The sequence below is a fragment of the Melopsittacus undulatus genome, chromosome 8 (genome assembly GCF_012275295.1).
Source record: "Melopsittacus undulatus isolate bMelUnd1 chromosome 8, bMelUnd1.mat.Z, whole genome shotgun sequence".
Taxonomy (NCBI): Eukaryota; Metazoa; Chordata; class Aves; order Psittaciformes; family Psittaculidae; genus Melopsittacus; species Melopsittacus undulatus.
The window spans coordinates 44,087,653-44,101,391 of record NC_047534.1 but is presented as its reverse complement, the minus strand read 5'-3'; the positions used below and the strand labels follow the sequence as shown (position 1 = coordinate 44,101,391).

At 33.0% G+C, this 13,739-nt stretch overlaps 1 protein-coding gene across 1 annotated transcript in view; it reads right to left on the bottom strand.

Moving 5' to 3' along the window:
* LOC101879838 (sodium channel protein type 1 subunit alpha) overlaps positions 1 to 13,739 on the bottom strand; it is a 94,448-nt gene that overhangs the window by 16,203 nt on the left and 64,506 nt on the right. The window contains exons 16-21 of the mRNA XM_005152634.4: positions 13,304 to 13,660; positions 12,135 to 12,617; positions 10,625 to 10,742; positions 9,097 to 9,251; positions 7,361 to 7,534; positions 6,469 to 6,591 (exon numbers count right to left, since the gene is read on the bottom strand). Of these exons, the coding sequence (XP_005152691.2) occupies positions 6,469 to 6,591; positions 7,361 to 7,534; positions 9,097 to 9,251; positions 10,625 to 10,742; positions 12,135 to 12,617; positions 13,304 to 13,660 (1,410 nt within the window). The remainder of the gene's footprint in view (positions 1 to 6,468; positions 6,592 to 7,360; positions 7,535 to 9,096; positions 9,252 to 10,624; positions 10,743 to 12,134; positions 12,618 to 13,303; positions 13,661 to 13,739) is intronic.

The following is a 13,739-nucleotide window of genomic DNA, read 5'->3' as shown; positions in this document are numbered from 1 at the left end:
ATGAGCTATGAACTGGCTTTAGAGACAAGAGAGGATGAGAATTAAATATTTCTGTGAGAGAAAGTGCAACCTACTTGACATGATCCAAATAATGGTTCTATGGAGGAACTATGGTGAATCTAAAAATGTACAATCACTCAAGGTATTCAAACCTTTTAATTGTAAATTATTTACTTCTATTTTATCTTAATGGGCTTCCTATGAAAAACTCTCAGAACTTTGTCCCATGAAGGGTGGTACACCATATTTCTATGAATATTGTGAGCTGTAATCCACTAATTATGTTCTATTCCAGTATTTACATCACTGTAAAAACCCCTACAACCCAACAAAAAAACCCAAACATCAAATAAGAATCAAATAATCCCCCCAAAAAAACTTCAAAAAGAAACAACACAAACTTCCCTAAGCCCTCTTACAACAAATAAGAATTTCCCATAATCCAGCTTGTGTGCATTGCCTCTCATTATAACTTTGCACATCTGAGAAGATGCCTGGCTTTGTTTTCTATCCTCCAAACAAAATTAGTGGCATCTTGTGGAATTTACCTTTAGGAGGTGCATAGTGAAAGAAAACCTCTGCTACACAGTTTGCCTTAATGCCATCTAGTTTTAACTACACAACCTCCAATTAAGTAAGCCCGGAATTAAGTAAAATTCAGAAAAATATATAGAAATTATAGAAGTAAGGGAAAAACTACAACTGCAGTCTACTTCTAGCAAACTAATGCTTACTCTTAATTCAGGATCACTATATAAAAGTACATAAAAGTAGATTATGATAGTGAGACAATAATATTACTTAAATCAAGAAAAAAAGTACAAAAGTTTGTCTCAAAAGAAATGAATGCATTTTCTCAGTGTTAAAACTGACATGAGAAGCACTTTGTGTGAAACAATAGAAAATATGTGCCTATTTATGAGAAGATTTTTTAGAACATTTTTGATTTTTGAGTAAAATGAAGACTGCATTGAAAATTCAGGGTGAAGATTACTAGAAAACTATCATTTAAAGTTGCAAGTGTAAAGAAAAATTTGGATTTAAGTGAGCGTATGCAAAGAAAAGACAAGCAGATGGAAAGAATCAGAGACATCTGAGAAAGAGGTACAACTAAATCTTAGTCTTAACAGTAATTAATAAGTAAAGTTGAAGCAAGAGATGAAAGATCTCAGAGGAAAAGAAAATCACTCCCTTAACAAGCCAATTGCAGTCTTTCCTACTTTTCTTTAATTGTTACTGTACAAGTGCAGCTGACCAAAGAATGCTTTTTGTTAGTGAATTTTAACTCCAAACTACTTTCTCACTTAACACATGAACTATTTTTATAAAACTTTGTGCTGGAAAAATTGCATGTTATTGGGTAGGAATTTGCATCTTTGAAGGACAGAACTGTTAGGGAGGTTCAACTAGATGGCCTCAGGAGGTCTCTTGAAACTTCAACGACTCTGCACTTCTGTCCTACCTTTTAAAAAAAAATAACTTTGTCAAAGTAGGAACAGAAGCATTTCTTATTCACATAACAGCCTATTAAAAGTAAGCTACACTGCTGAATTAACAAAATACTGGAGTTCCCAGAGCTGCTTTCATTCTGTTTCTCATCAGAAATCGAGTATATGATAAAACATTTTTGAAGACAGCATAGAAAAAAAGACATTATTTAACATACTTTATGATGAAATACAATAATTATCTGCCAAGCAATAGATCACGTGGCTGCATTTGTTTGAGAAGACCTGATAAATATAGCAAATGCAAACAAGCATGAAAGTAGAATAATTGGTTAATGTGGAACAATATCTTTGCATTTCACCAGATGCAGTGAAAAAAAATTGTTGTCCTGTTGCACAAATGAGATGTTATTGACCTTTATGTATTCTTTAACATTACAGTGTAAAATATAGTATGTATCTCATTCAAATTTCATCAAATTTTGATCCTAAAATTAAGGATTTTCTTCAAGAAAACAAATCAGAAAAAAAATCATCAGTTTCAATTATGTAAGGAATTCCTTCAAAGGTTCTGTTCTAATTACAGAATTACAGTCTAAGAAATATCTCAAAATAGCAAAACATTTCCTATATTATTTATGAACATCCATATAGAAAGTCTTCTTACATCTTCTTACATTTACAAGAGTTTGTAAATTTTTTAGTTGTTTTTCAGGAGACATAACAGCTAGCTTCCAATACAGGCCAAAGAAAATTGAATTCAGATTCCAAGAAAAGATTATATTTCTTACACATTATCTTGTGCTATCTATATACACTGGGAGTGATTTATTTAATGTAATATATAGGGGTGTAAAAATGATGCAAAATTTATATTGGGATTATATAAATATCTGTAGTTGTGACTATTCTGATCATATAATTTTGGTGTGTGCTTAATGTATTACAAATAATGTTTAAAACTTTCTGTGGGATATTTCTGAACATATGTAGCTTCAAAGTGAGTAAAAGGGTAAAGCACAGCTTTTTCCAAAACAATGTAAAAGACAGATTAAAATTTTAAAAGAAAGCCATTTTTTTATCTCAGTTAAAAAAGCATCTGAAAATAGCTGAGCGATGTTAGAATCATAGAATAGTTAGGGCTGGAAAGGACCTTAAGATCATCTAGTTCCAACCCCCCTGCCATGGGCAGGGATACCTCACACTAAACCATATCACCCAAGGCTTCATCCAACCTGGTCTTGAACATTGCCAGGGATGGAGCATTCACAACCTCCCTGGGCAACCCCTTCCAGTACCTGACCACCCTAACAGTAAAGAATTTCTTCCTTATATCAAGTCTAAACCTCTGCTGTTTAAGTTTCAACCCATTACTCCTTGTCCTATCACTACAGTCCCTAATGAATAGTCCCTCCCCAGCATCCCTGTAGGCCCCCTTCAGATACTGGAAGGCTGCTATGAGGTCTCCATGCAGCCTTCTCTTCTCATGTTATTTTTGTAACATCAAAGAATAACTTCCAAATATTTAAAGCAATTAAGAAGTGAGTACAGGGTGAATATATATAAACTACTTTTGCTGCTACTGGGATTCTCAAATGAGATTATCTCTCCTTCTGACACTAAATGGACAATGTAGGGATTAGTATGTAGTGATTAGTCACACTGCAATCATTAAGGGTAGAAAAGGGGGAAATACTGTACCCATAATACAGATAAGGGGAGGAACTAGTGGTCCACCCCATCCAAGCTGAAGAAAGGTTATCCTATATGAAATAGAAATATATAGCCTGTTATTAGTTGTGAATCTGTAATGACAGACACTTGATGTCATGTTTTATAATTCAATCATATGGATATTTCCCACTAATGAAGTTTGGAATAATCATTATTGCTTTCCTGGTAAAGGAATCTGAGGAATAGCCTTTGAATTTTAGAGGACATCAAATACTCTAATTTAGCTTTGCAAGTCATGAAATTGGACTGGAAATTTGAAATACAGTAAATGTTTAAAGCCATCAGCCAGAAATATGCATAAGGCATGCAAAACTGAAAGTGCAAGTGTATGTTTCAGATTGTTTGCTGCCTTCTACTATTTCTCTAATAAATAAATCAAGCACGGCGTGACATGCTTTATTTGTGAAATTAGACACAAATGCATGCTTTATTGTCAATTCTCTAACTCAGCAAAGCAATGTATCCTTAGTATTCTACATTTACAGGTAGCATACCAATTCAGAACTAGCGCAAAAGCATTATATTGCAGGTACTAAAAAGCTAAACAAAAAGCAATGGGTATATTCAAATCTCAGGTTGCAGATACCTCTGCTTAGAATGTACACTAATTGAGATGAGAATATAAACCCTAAGACAGAAATTTAAATCAAATTAAAGCAATTCTTTACTTTCCTTCCAGTATCTGGTGGAGTTGTTTTTGAGGTTCTCTACAGAAAGTATTAAAATTTCTCAGAATTCAGTTTATTAGCAGATATTTTAAATACTTTATTATATCAAAATTAACTTCTGTGCTCAAAGCATGAACAAACTATGGACCATTTGTACCCTATGTTGGTGCGAGTGATTTATATATCTTATATTCACTTTGGAAAGAGAATTTATCCCATTTATGAAACAGTTGTAACTACAGAGTAAAACTGCAGACTCGTAAGAATATAATTTTAAAAGTGAACCATGTTTCCTATTTAGGGATAACAGAATAGTTATCAGTATTTACTATGTAATATGCTGTACTCTTCCAGTTCACCAGAATGCTAAGCTTATTTAAGAAAAAGGTTAAAGTAGCTGAGAATTTAGCAGGTTGTTTTACAAAATGCATATGATCTCTGATATCTTCAAGGCAAAATTTGAATATGGGAGTAAACATTAAAATGATAAATACATGCTGAATAAAAACTCAGCTTTTTTTTGTCACAGCTCAGCGTAGGTATAGGCAATATAAGAAAGAAAAGAGGGTTGGTTTATTTTTACTTTTTACGGGCAGGTAAAAATCTGGTTTCATGGGGTTTTATGAAATGAGCTCATTTTCTGAGAAGACTGTAATTTGACTACAATCTTATCATGAGCCAGTCAATTATTTATTATTTGAATCTTTTTACTGTTTGTGAGTCATTCATAAAGTAATGTTACTATCTGGCAATGAGCTGTTGTGAACACTTGCCAAGTGCTTTAGAAAAACACTTTTTCATAAGTGCATGTAACTAATAGTAAAGATAAGGCCTATACAGTTGGCCAGTCAAATTTTCTAAGTGACTGGAATCAGGCACTTCATTGATTAACATTAATATTGGAGAACAGAGCTGAAATAAATTTTTCTTTTCCAGGCTTGTCTTTGATTCCTACACAGTAGGTTGCTTATGAATTATTTATGTTGTATATCTGAATTTCTACCATATGATTGGGCTTCTGGCATAAGTTCATAGTTATTTAGTAAGAAATAAAGGAAAGCAGTAAATAGATTTTAAATTACAGGTACTTTTCTTTGAGCATAAATATTCTAAACCTTTTAAGTGGAAAATTTACTAAGGCAATCATGTAAGGTTACAGAAAAATGGAATAAAACATTTGGCAGTCAATTTTGACATTATCTTTCTGTAAATTATATAAATATATATATTTTTTTTCCTCAGTGTAATCTAAAAAGCATTTCTTGTCCCTGTATCTGGGACTCCAGTCTGGTCTGAGAGCCCTCCTGTAACTGAGCAGAGCATTATTAAAAAAAGAAAGCTGACAGCAATTTCCTGACATTCCTTTTCAGAGAACCACATTTACCTGAATGTTCATGAACAGTAAGTATAAAGAAAAAGTGGCTAAATCAAATAGTCATTCCAAAATTAAATGAAAATTTGTACATACTGTAGTACTTGACCAGCTCTTACCCTGCTGAACATCAAGTCATGAATTTCAAATATTGAGAAAGCTATCAAAAGTCAATTTGCATATGAAATTGAGATTTATTATCTAGTAATAATTTTATTAATATCTAGTAATAATTAGCAATATTTTTTCTGATGCATTCTGAAGTAGAGATATACAGCTTGATGAATACTATTTAAGGCTTCAATTTCCCTGGATTAAGCTTAGATTTGTATCTAAATATTGTTGAGATGATATATTCGAGGCTATTCCACTAGTATACAATTGATTTGAAATTCATCAGCGCATTGTTTCCTCTTATATTTCCATGAAGTAGCAAAAAAGCATTCTCTTGTAACATATTTCAATAACATGCATATAGAGTTAGTTTGTATTCAGTGGCTTTAAGGAACAGAAGGTATAAACAAATGAAAAAATAAGTTAAAATGCTTTCTTGAGTGAAATGAATAAAAAGCAGGGCCGCTAAGTTACTCAGAATAAGTAATAATAACCTTATATACATTGTATTGAATATTAAATGGAGATCTGTTGAAATAAGAAAAGCATATACCTTACAAAATGAAGAATTTAAAAGAGAAATCAAGTAACTTAATCTGTTTTTAAAGTCAGCCAAACTCAGAAATAGATTTAAACAACTAAGAAGTATCAATGTGTCTCTGATACCATCTGGAAAAATTCAGCTGGGTTTGACCCAGGGTGGTTCAAATGCAAAGAAAAATGATTTCCACTTGTAACAGAAAATATCTTTATTAACTAATGCTAAATTAGATTCCTGTATCAATAGCGTGATATGTTTATCAGTAAAATATTACTAAAATCTTGTTACATTTTATTCATTATCAAGAGTCTGTTAAGAGAGTTCATAGTTGGTAATTTTAATGCCTGAGGTTGGCTAGAACACTCCTGAGATTGGCTAGAAAGTAAAGTAACCTTAATGAATATAACTTCAATGTGATACTGCATATGGATTTAGGTGAATTGATGAAGCTTTTTGCTTATCTGTTAGTAAAAGATATGCAATAGATAAAAAGGTAGTGCAGCCTTTCTGCATGGACTTGTCATTCCTTATTCTGCATGCATGTATTCTTTCTATGCATGCATAGTTTCAGATTCTTTCATGTTGTCTTACCCTCATGCCTTCAAATCGTGACAAAGCTCTTAGAGGCCTCAAAGCTCTTAGTGTCCTAAGGGACTTAATGGCACCAAGTTCAGAGTAACCCAATGCATTTGCTGTTAAGCTAACCAAAGAGACCTATACGAAAACAGGAAAGTAAAAATTATTATACTGTACATACTACTTTACATACCATAGATGTGAGATATAAACTTCTTTAGAAGAATCTAATTTTGGACCACTTTCTTCAGGAATAGGAAGTCTTTTAAATAAAAAAAAAAAGTAATATGAAAGAAGAGCAGGAAGGTAAACAAGCAAGCAAAAATGTCATAAGGTAACAATATCTGTAAAAATTAATACTTCTGATTTTTTTACTACTGATTTGAGGGCATTTAAAAACACAGAAAGCAAATTACGTTAATCTCTCCTTTTTACTAATTTAGGTATTGCTCTCACCTTTTCTTTGTTTTACAATGATGTTGGCATCAGTAATTATAGCTGGTAACGAGCATTTGATTGGCCATAGCTGAAATGAAAATGGTTGAGGACTGTTCCAAATTAACAGATGGGTCACAGAGCAACATTGCTCCTTTGGAAATTGGTAGAATGGACTAATTTGTCTACATTAAGTTACCCTAATGCTTTTACCTGACTGCTGAGTTTATATGCTCTACAGGCTGCCATTAACCTTGGTTATGCCGTTTCTTAAAGACTTTACAAGAACAGTTACATAGGTGGCAGAACTCCGCAGGTCTTTATATATTTTATGGCCCCACATTACCTTAGTGCAAATACCATATTCTCTACATTTGCATAGACACTATGGTTGTACAGCAAGTAATTAAGAAAAAAAAGAATCAAATAAAAAAAAAATACAAAAGTCACATCTAGAAAATATACTACATACATCAACAATCAGGAAGTCCAGCCAGCACCAGGCATTAGTAAAGTATGTTTGATAACCATAGGCCACCCACTTCAGCAGCATCTCGAGAATGAAGATGTAAGTAAACACCTTGTCAGCATATTCCAGCATGGTCTTGATAGTTTTACGCTGTTCAATATATATGTCTTCAAAAGCCTGTAAATCAAAACATTCAAAGATGTTTGTTATTCCCTTTTTCTACTGCACAATACTTCAGGTTGCAACAACAAACACAAACGCTAAACAAAAAACAAACAAAAAAAAGAATCAGTCTTTCTTCAAGAAAAAGCAAGAATGTCACTTCTATCTGATGTTTTTTTTTTCTGCTAACTCAGTATATACCTGTTTTTCCCTGACCGAACTATGTTCTTCAACTTGCAGGAGGAAGAAGCGGATATTGCAGAGCAACTATTATTCCGATCAGAGTTTTTTGTTTATTTTTGCTAATTACAAATGATTTTTCTCAAGATCATTTTCAGTACTTACAAACAGCACTGATTCTGCAGAGTGGTGTGCCTAAACTGAATTCTACAGAGATCATTTGGTTTGTATATAGGTAAATCTCATTTAAAAATCAAGGGTCATAGCTTTACAATTTTCAGGACCACGTAAATGTAAATACAATTCACCATTCATTTTTTAAGTCCTGCTGCTTTTTGGAATTTTTAAGATATAAATCATAAAAGAGTGCTTTCTTTCTTTAAAAAATATTTATGTAACTCAAATACTTGCTTCACTGCATTATCCACAGTTAATGAGATACATAAAATTTCTGAGCCCCTTGCAATGTTATTTACCCTTTTTTGCGTTATTTCAATTTTGTACATTTGAAAAAACATTTTTTTATGATGCAGGAACTTGAGTAATTTACCAAAGGGTAATTGCTAGATGTTAGATATACTCTACGTTATCTCAGGGCAAGTGTTTGCTTAAGAAACTTCAGCTTGGTATGTATCCAGGCTCACATTTATTTTACAGTTCATTGCCAGTTTCCTTATTCTTTATCATTATTTGCATTTGTGAAATAACAGTTGATAGATTGATTTTTTTTTCTTTTATGATTATAGAATTATACTATGGTGGTTTTTTTCTTGGTTTTTTTTTTTTTATTCTGCCCTCACATACTTGTTAAACTTAAAGCAAATTAATGTTTTTACAGCTATACCTTTAGTCTACATGAGTATGAGTCACTAGAAGCTGAATTGGAAGCATAAATAATAAACTCCTATTCTTAGAACAGAAAAATTATAAACACACAGTCTTAATCTTAGTGTTCTACCGCATAATATTTATAAGCCAGCTCTGGCTCTTGCAAGGTATTGTGAGCTGTTTATGCCATTACAGTTACTTCCAAACTCTTATTTTTTCATTAGTGACAGTACTTTCCCCTGAGTTGAATCAGTAACTGGGGAGCAAACTAAAAAAACAAAGTTAAATATATTCTCTTCTTCACAAGTTGTCTCTCTCCCTGCTTCAGGTGTATCAGCAACGAAGTTAAGCTCTCTCTAACCAATTAGGCTTATACTTTTTTCAACATATTGTTGAGAAGAGACTTTTTTTCTACCATTCTTTCAAAAGCCTGACTAAAATTCAGCTCTGTCACTTGAAGACATGGAATTGTGTGTTCTTTCTGGTGGAGAAAAATAAGTTCAAACAATGTTTGATGAGTCAACTTTTAAGAACTTCACTGACATTATGACTGTTCATGTTTTACTTACCAGAGCTCCACTACTGAGGAGAATCATAAACACAATGAAGGTCTCAAACCAGTTGTGTTCAACAATCCTGAAGCAGGTTTTTCTAAGGTTCCACCACTGCTTTCCTCTCCCTTCTTCTATACTTACTTGACAGCACTTGAACCTTCGTACACAGCCTTTACAATAGTGTATATATTGAGGGAGGAAAAAAAAGAAATAGATTTTGTCGTATTGCATTAAATTTGGTCATGCATTCTGTTAATGACACGATGCTACCTTTCGAGAAGCTGTGCTATTTAGTAAAAACCCAACAGATTTTCACATAGATGACTTTCTTTTTCTCCAAAGAAAAAAATATCCAGCCCCCCCCCCAAAAAAAAACAAAACCCAAACCAAACCCCTCCAAATCTCAAAACACTGAGAAAATTGGAGTTTACAATTATATGAAAAAGTGAGAAGAAAATGTTTCTCTTTTATCAAGAACTAAGTGCTCAGTACGGAGCACACAAAAAGCTAAAAATCCATGCAACATAAAGCCAAATTACAAAATAACAAGTATCAGTAAAAATATACAAAGTCATCCAAATGTATACTAGGTTTATATTGTAAGATACTGGCAAATGTTACTAAATTGTACTTTCTTTTGAGGGGGTACTAAATTCAGAAAATGTTGCATTTATTATATGAAAAAAAAAAATCTAAGCCTGTAAGTACTGAGCTTTTCAGTACCAGCAAATTCTCTAATTTGTGCCCTTAATTTATTTATGCTTTTATGATTTAGCTCCTGGCTTGATTTTTAACAGAAACATTTATTTTCCAAATGCTAAATCTAACTTCTGCTTATAGATACCAAAAATAGCATTTGTATCCTTACATCATTTTTTTATATCCATTCCTTTCCCCACCTCCTTCACATGCAAACATCCATAAAGTTTCTCGCAAGAAAATGCCTTTGTAAATTAAGTTTATGACCAGATTGATGTTTTATTTATTTTCGTAAAAGAGCCAATAGAAGGCATCATTAAAGATGAATGAGTCCACCAGTTGAGATTGCTCTTGCTCCAGGTGGCACACAAAGTTTCTGCCTTCTCTTTTGCCAGTTTGTAGGTGGTATATTAAGCATTTTGCACAAGACCATTCATCCAGGTACAGTTTTAATTCACCACTCAGCAGCTTTTTCAGTACTGTATGCTTTATAAAACACTTTGATAGATAACTATGAAGAATGGTATATAAAGAGACTGTAACTAAACTCAGAAAGTACAGTAGTTCGTACTAAAATAAAACTTTCACTAATATATTTATCTTATTTTAAAAATAATTATAAATTTCTGATAAAACATTTTCTTAATAATTTATCTGATATATAGTATAATTCTGGTACCACTATCTATGTAGTAAATTATGGTCTAAAAGTACTACTGCTGATAATCATAGTTTAAACAGTAACGAAAGAATAACTCAGTATATAAATATTAATGCTTTGTTTAAATAGATAATTATTCCATATTACATTAATAAGTATTATTAGCATTTTTGTTCCAAACACCTTCTGTGAAGCAGGCCTCTGGCTCCTGGGCTTCTTCAGGTTCAGCTTCTGGTTGCTCTTCTGCAGGAAGTCCGATATCAACTGTGCTGCCTTCAGAAGAACTAGATGAATTTAACTTCTGCAAAAACAAAAAACAGAAGATAAAAAAGAAAAAAAGAGCAAGACAATTACACAATAAATATATTTAAGGCAAATATTTGTTGTTTTCAGAATAAGGAAATAATTCTTTTTTTGAAGGGACTAGAATTCGACATAAGTAATTTGCTGATAATCATATATGAAATTTGTACAATCTTTCGTTTTGCTTCTGAATTGTATGGATCCATTAAATAAAAGGTGTCTTAATGACAGATAAGGTTTAAAAAATATTCTTAAACCAAAAAATACTAATGATAATGCTAAGCCTGTGAAGATCTATGATCACAACTAGCCATATTAATATATAAATATATTAACATATTTTGGCTAACATTTATCAGGGAAAGAAATATTAATGCTTCAGATATTATTTGGGAAATGGGTACAACACTATCTCTGAAATAGGCTGCCATGGGGAGAGGCTGTTTTGTACAGGTTTTCTTTCTCGAGGGGATCTAAAGATTGCACTTTGGGGTTTTGTCAAGAACAATGGAGGGCTTATGCACACTGAAGTGACAGCAATACAGAATTCAGCTAGCCTAAAATCAAGTATCTTATGTACTGTTAACAATACAACAGAGGCAGGGGAAGATGAGCTATCCCACAAAGAAACTGAATTGCTATGAGAATGGAAGTTAACTAGTTTAAGGTTGAGGTTCCTGAAGTCAGAAAACTAATTTTGGTAAGTGAAAGAAAGGTAATTTTCTGATTTGAATAAAATGTCAACAAACTAAGTCACTAAGGGTATAGTTGGTTTGCAAATTATGTTATCAAATAAAGTTCAATTATTTTGTCAAAAGAGCCACAGACTAAAGGTCATATAAGGGAAGATTTATAGCCTTAATATATTTTTTCTAAACAGCACACAGCTCTCAGAAAGGCTATCCATACCCTGCTTTGGATACGTATTTTCACAAATAAGTGAATTTGAATTATATGGAAGAGTCCATGGATCAAACTTCTTTTTATGAGAATCTCGATCTAGAAGAGCTGACAGTTTTAAAATCTAAAAGAATTCCAATATCTAAAGAAGTGGCATAGAGATGAACGACACTCTTAATGGGACCCATGTTACAGGGGGCAAACAAAAGTTTCTGGAATAGGACTGTAGCTAAGGCACTGTTCTGCTCTATTAGTTGTTGCAACTACCATATGGACCACAAAGCAGTCCCTATGGGTTAGTTCTGATTTCCATTGCCTACTCTTACTCACACTTCTGTTCATCAAGAATGAAACCCTCCTTTTTACACTCATTTATGTACAAAAGAAGTGTTAAAATAACAAATGATCAAGAATTGCATGCACTGGGAGATGAAAAAAAAAAAAAAAGTACTCAAAAGATCAGAGAGAAATGCACAAAATATCTCAATACCTCTTTACTTTCTTCCAGGTCTGATTCACTACTAAATTCCTCTGTGTTTAGATTTTCAAAGTCAGATTCACCCACAGCAATGGGCACTGTCACAGTGAGACTTGGGTTGTTTATGAATGACATGTAATCACTTTCATCAATTATGTATTTTTCCACACTGCTACCTGTGCCTATGCCACTAGTTGTTCCATTCACATCTTTAATATAGTCATGGTCCTTGCTTAGTTCCACAGTTGTGTGGTTAGAAATACAGCTGTTTTTGTTGTTCAGATCTTCAAGTGGTTTGATTTCATCTAAAGCTTTTTGTTTTTTAACAAAAGCTTTTTGGATGAATTCACGGGCTTTTCTTTTCACATAATCTATGCCTTTCTGCATTCTCGCTACAGCAATTTGGAGATTATTCATTTCATTGTCATCATCTGTCACAGCAAGGTTGTCTGCACTAAATGAGCTCAAGAGCAAGGCCAAAAATAGGTTCAGTACCTGCAGAAAGATAAAAGAAAAGGGATGTTCTAGACTTTATTCCAACAAAGAACATTTATTTTATTAGAAATTGTTATATTAGTGACATCAAAGACTGAAATCCCAATAATTCACCATAACCAAAGAAAACTATCCTAAATTTTTTTTTCTTCATAAATAATTGAGCTTTTAAAAATATTCAAAAATATTCCCACAATTGTCATATATCTGTAAATGCGTCTTTAAATCCCCATGGTATATAAATATTTTGGTGCCAAATCCTATAATCTAAAAATGGAGATAACAGATTTACTATTCAGCATGATTAAAAAATTTAATTTACCCTATTACACAGCAGAAAATAGATTATTTAGGTGACTAATCATATGGGATAAATAATAAAAAATCCACAGCAAATGGTTTATAAAGAGCCCATAAACTAAAAGTATTTGAAGTACAAAATATTTACAAAAAGCCAAATGACAAATTAAGAATGTAACTAAGTGCTCACTCTAACATTCTTAGGATTTTGATACTGCAGAATACATTGTTCTCAATCCAAAATAGCTCTTAAGCTTAACTTTTAGCATCACTTGAAACCACCTGCTTAATTGCTTTGTTGAAGTAAAGCCAGCGCGCTTAGTTCCCTTCAGGACTGACCCCACTCTACTGCCAAATAATTTTTTGCTAATGCTTTGATTACATACCACAAGGTTTCCAATCACCATGACCATCATGAAGACAGTAAGGCACATGGCTTGGCCTGCAACCTCCATGCAGTCCCACATTGTTTCTATCCATTCTCCACACAGCACTCGGAATACAATCAGGAAAGAGTGGAAAAAATCCTGCATGTGCCAGCGTGGTAGCACACAGTCACTTGCGATTTTGCAGACACATTCCTTGTAGTTTTTCCCAAACAGCTGCATCCCAACCACAGCGAAAATGAACACAATGATGGCCAGCACCAGGGTCAGGTTCCCCAGAGCCCCCACTGAGTTGCCAATAATCTTAATCAGCATATTTAGCGTTGGCCAAGATTTTGCCAATTTGAAAACTCGCAACTGGAAGAAAACAAAAATATTGTTAGGGCAATAAGCAAGAAAGACACCAAGATGTTTTGAAGCTAATTTGTGGAAGGAT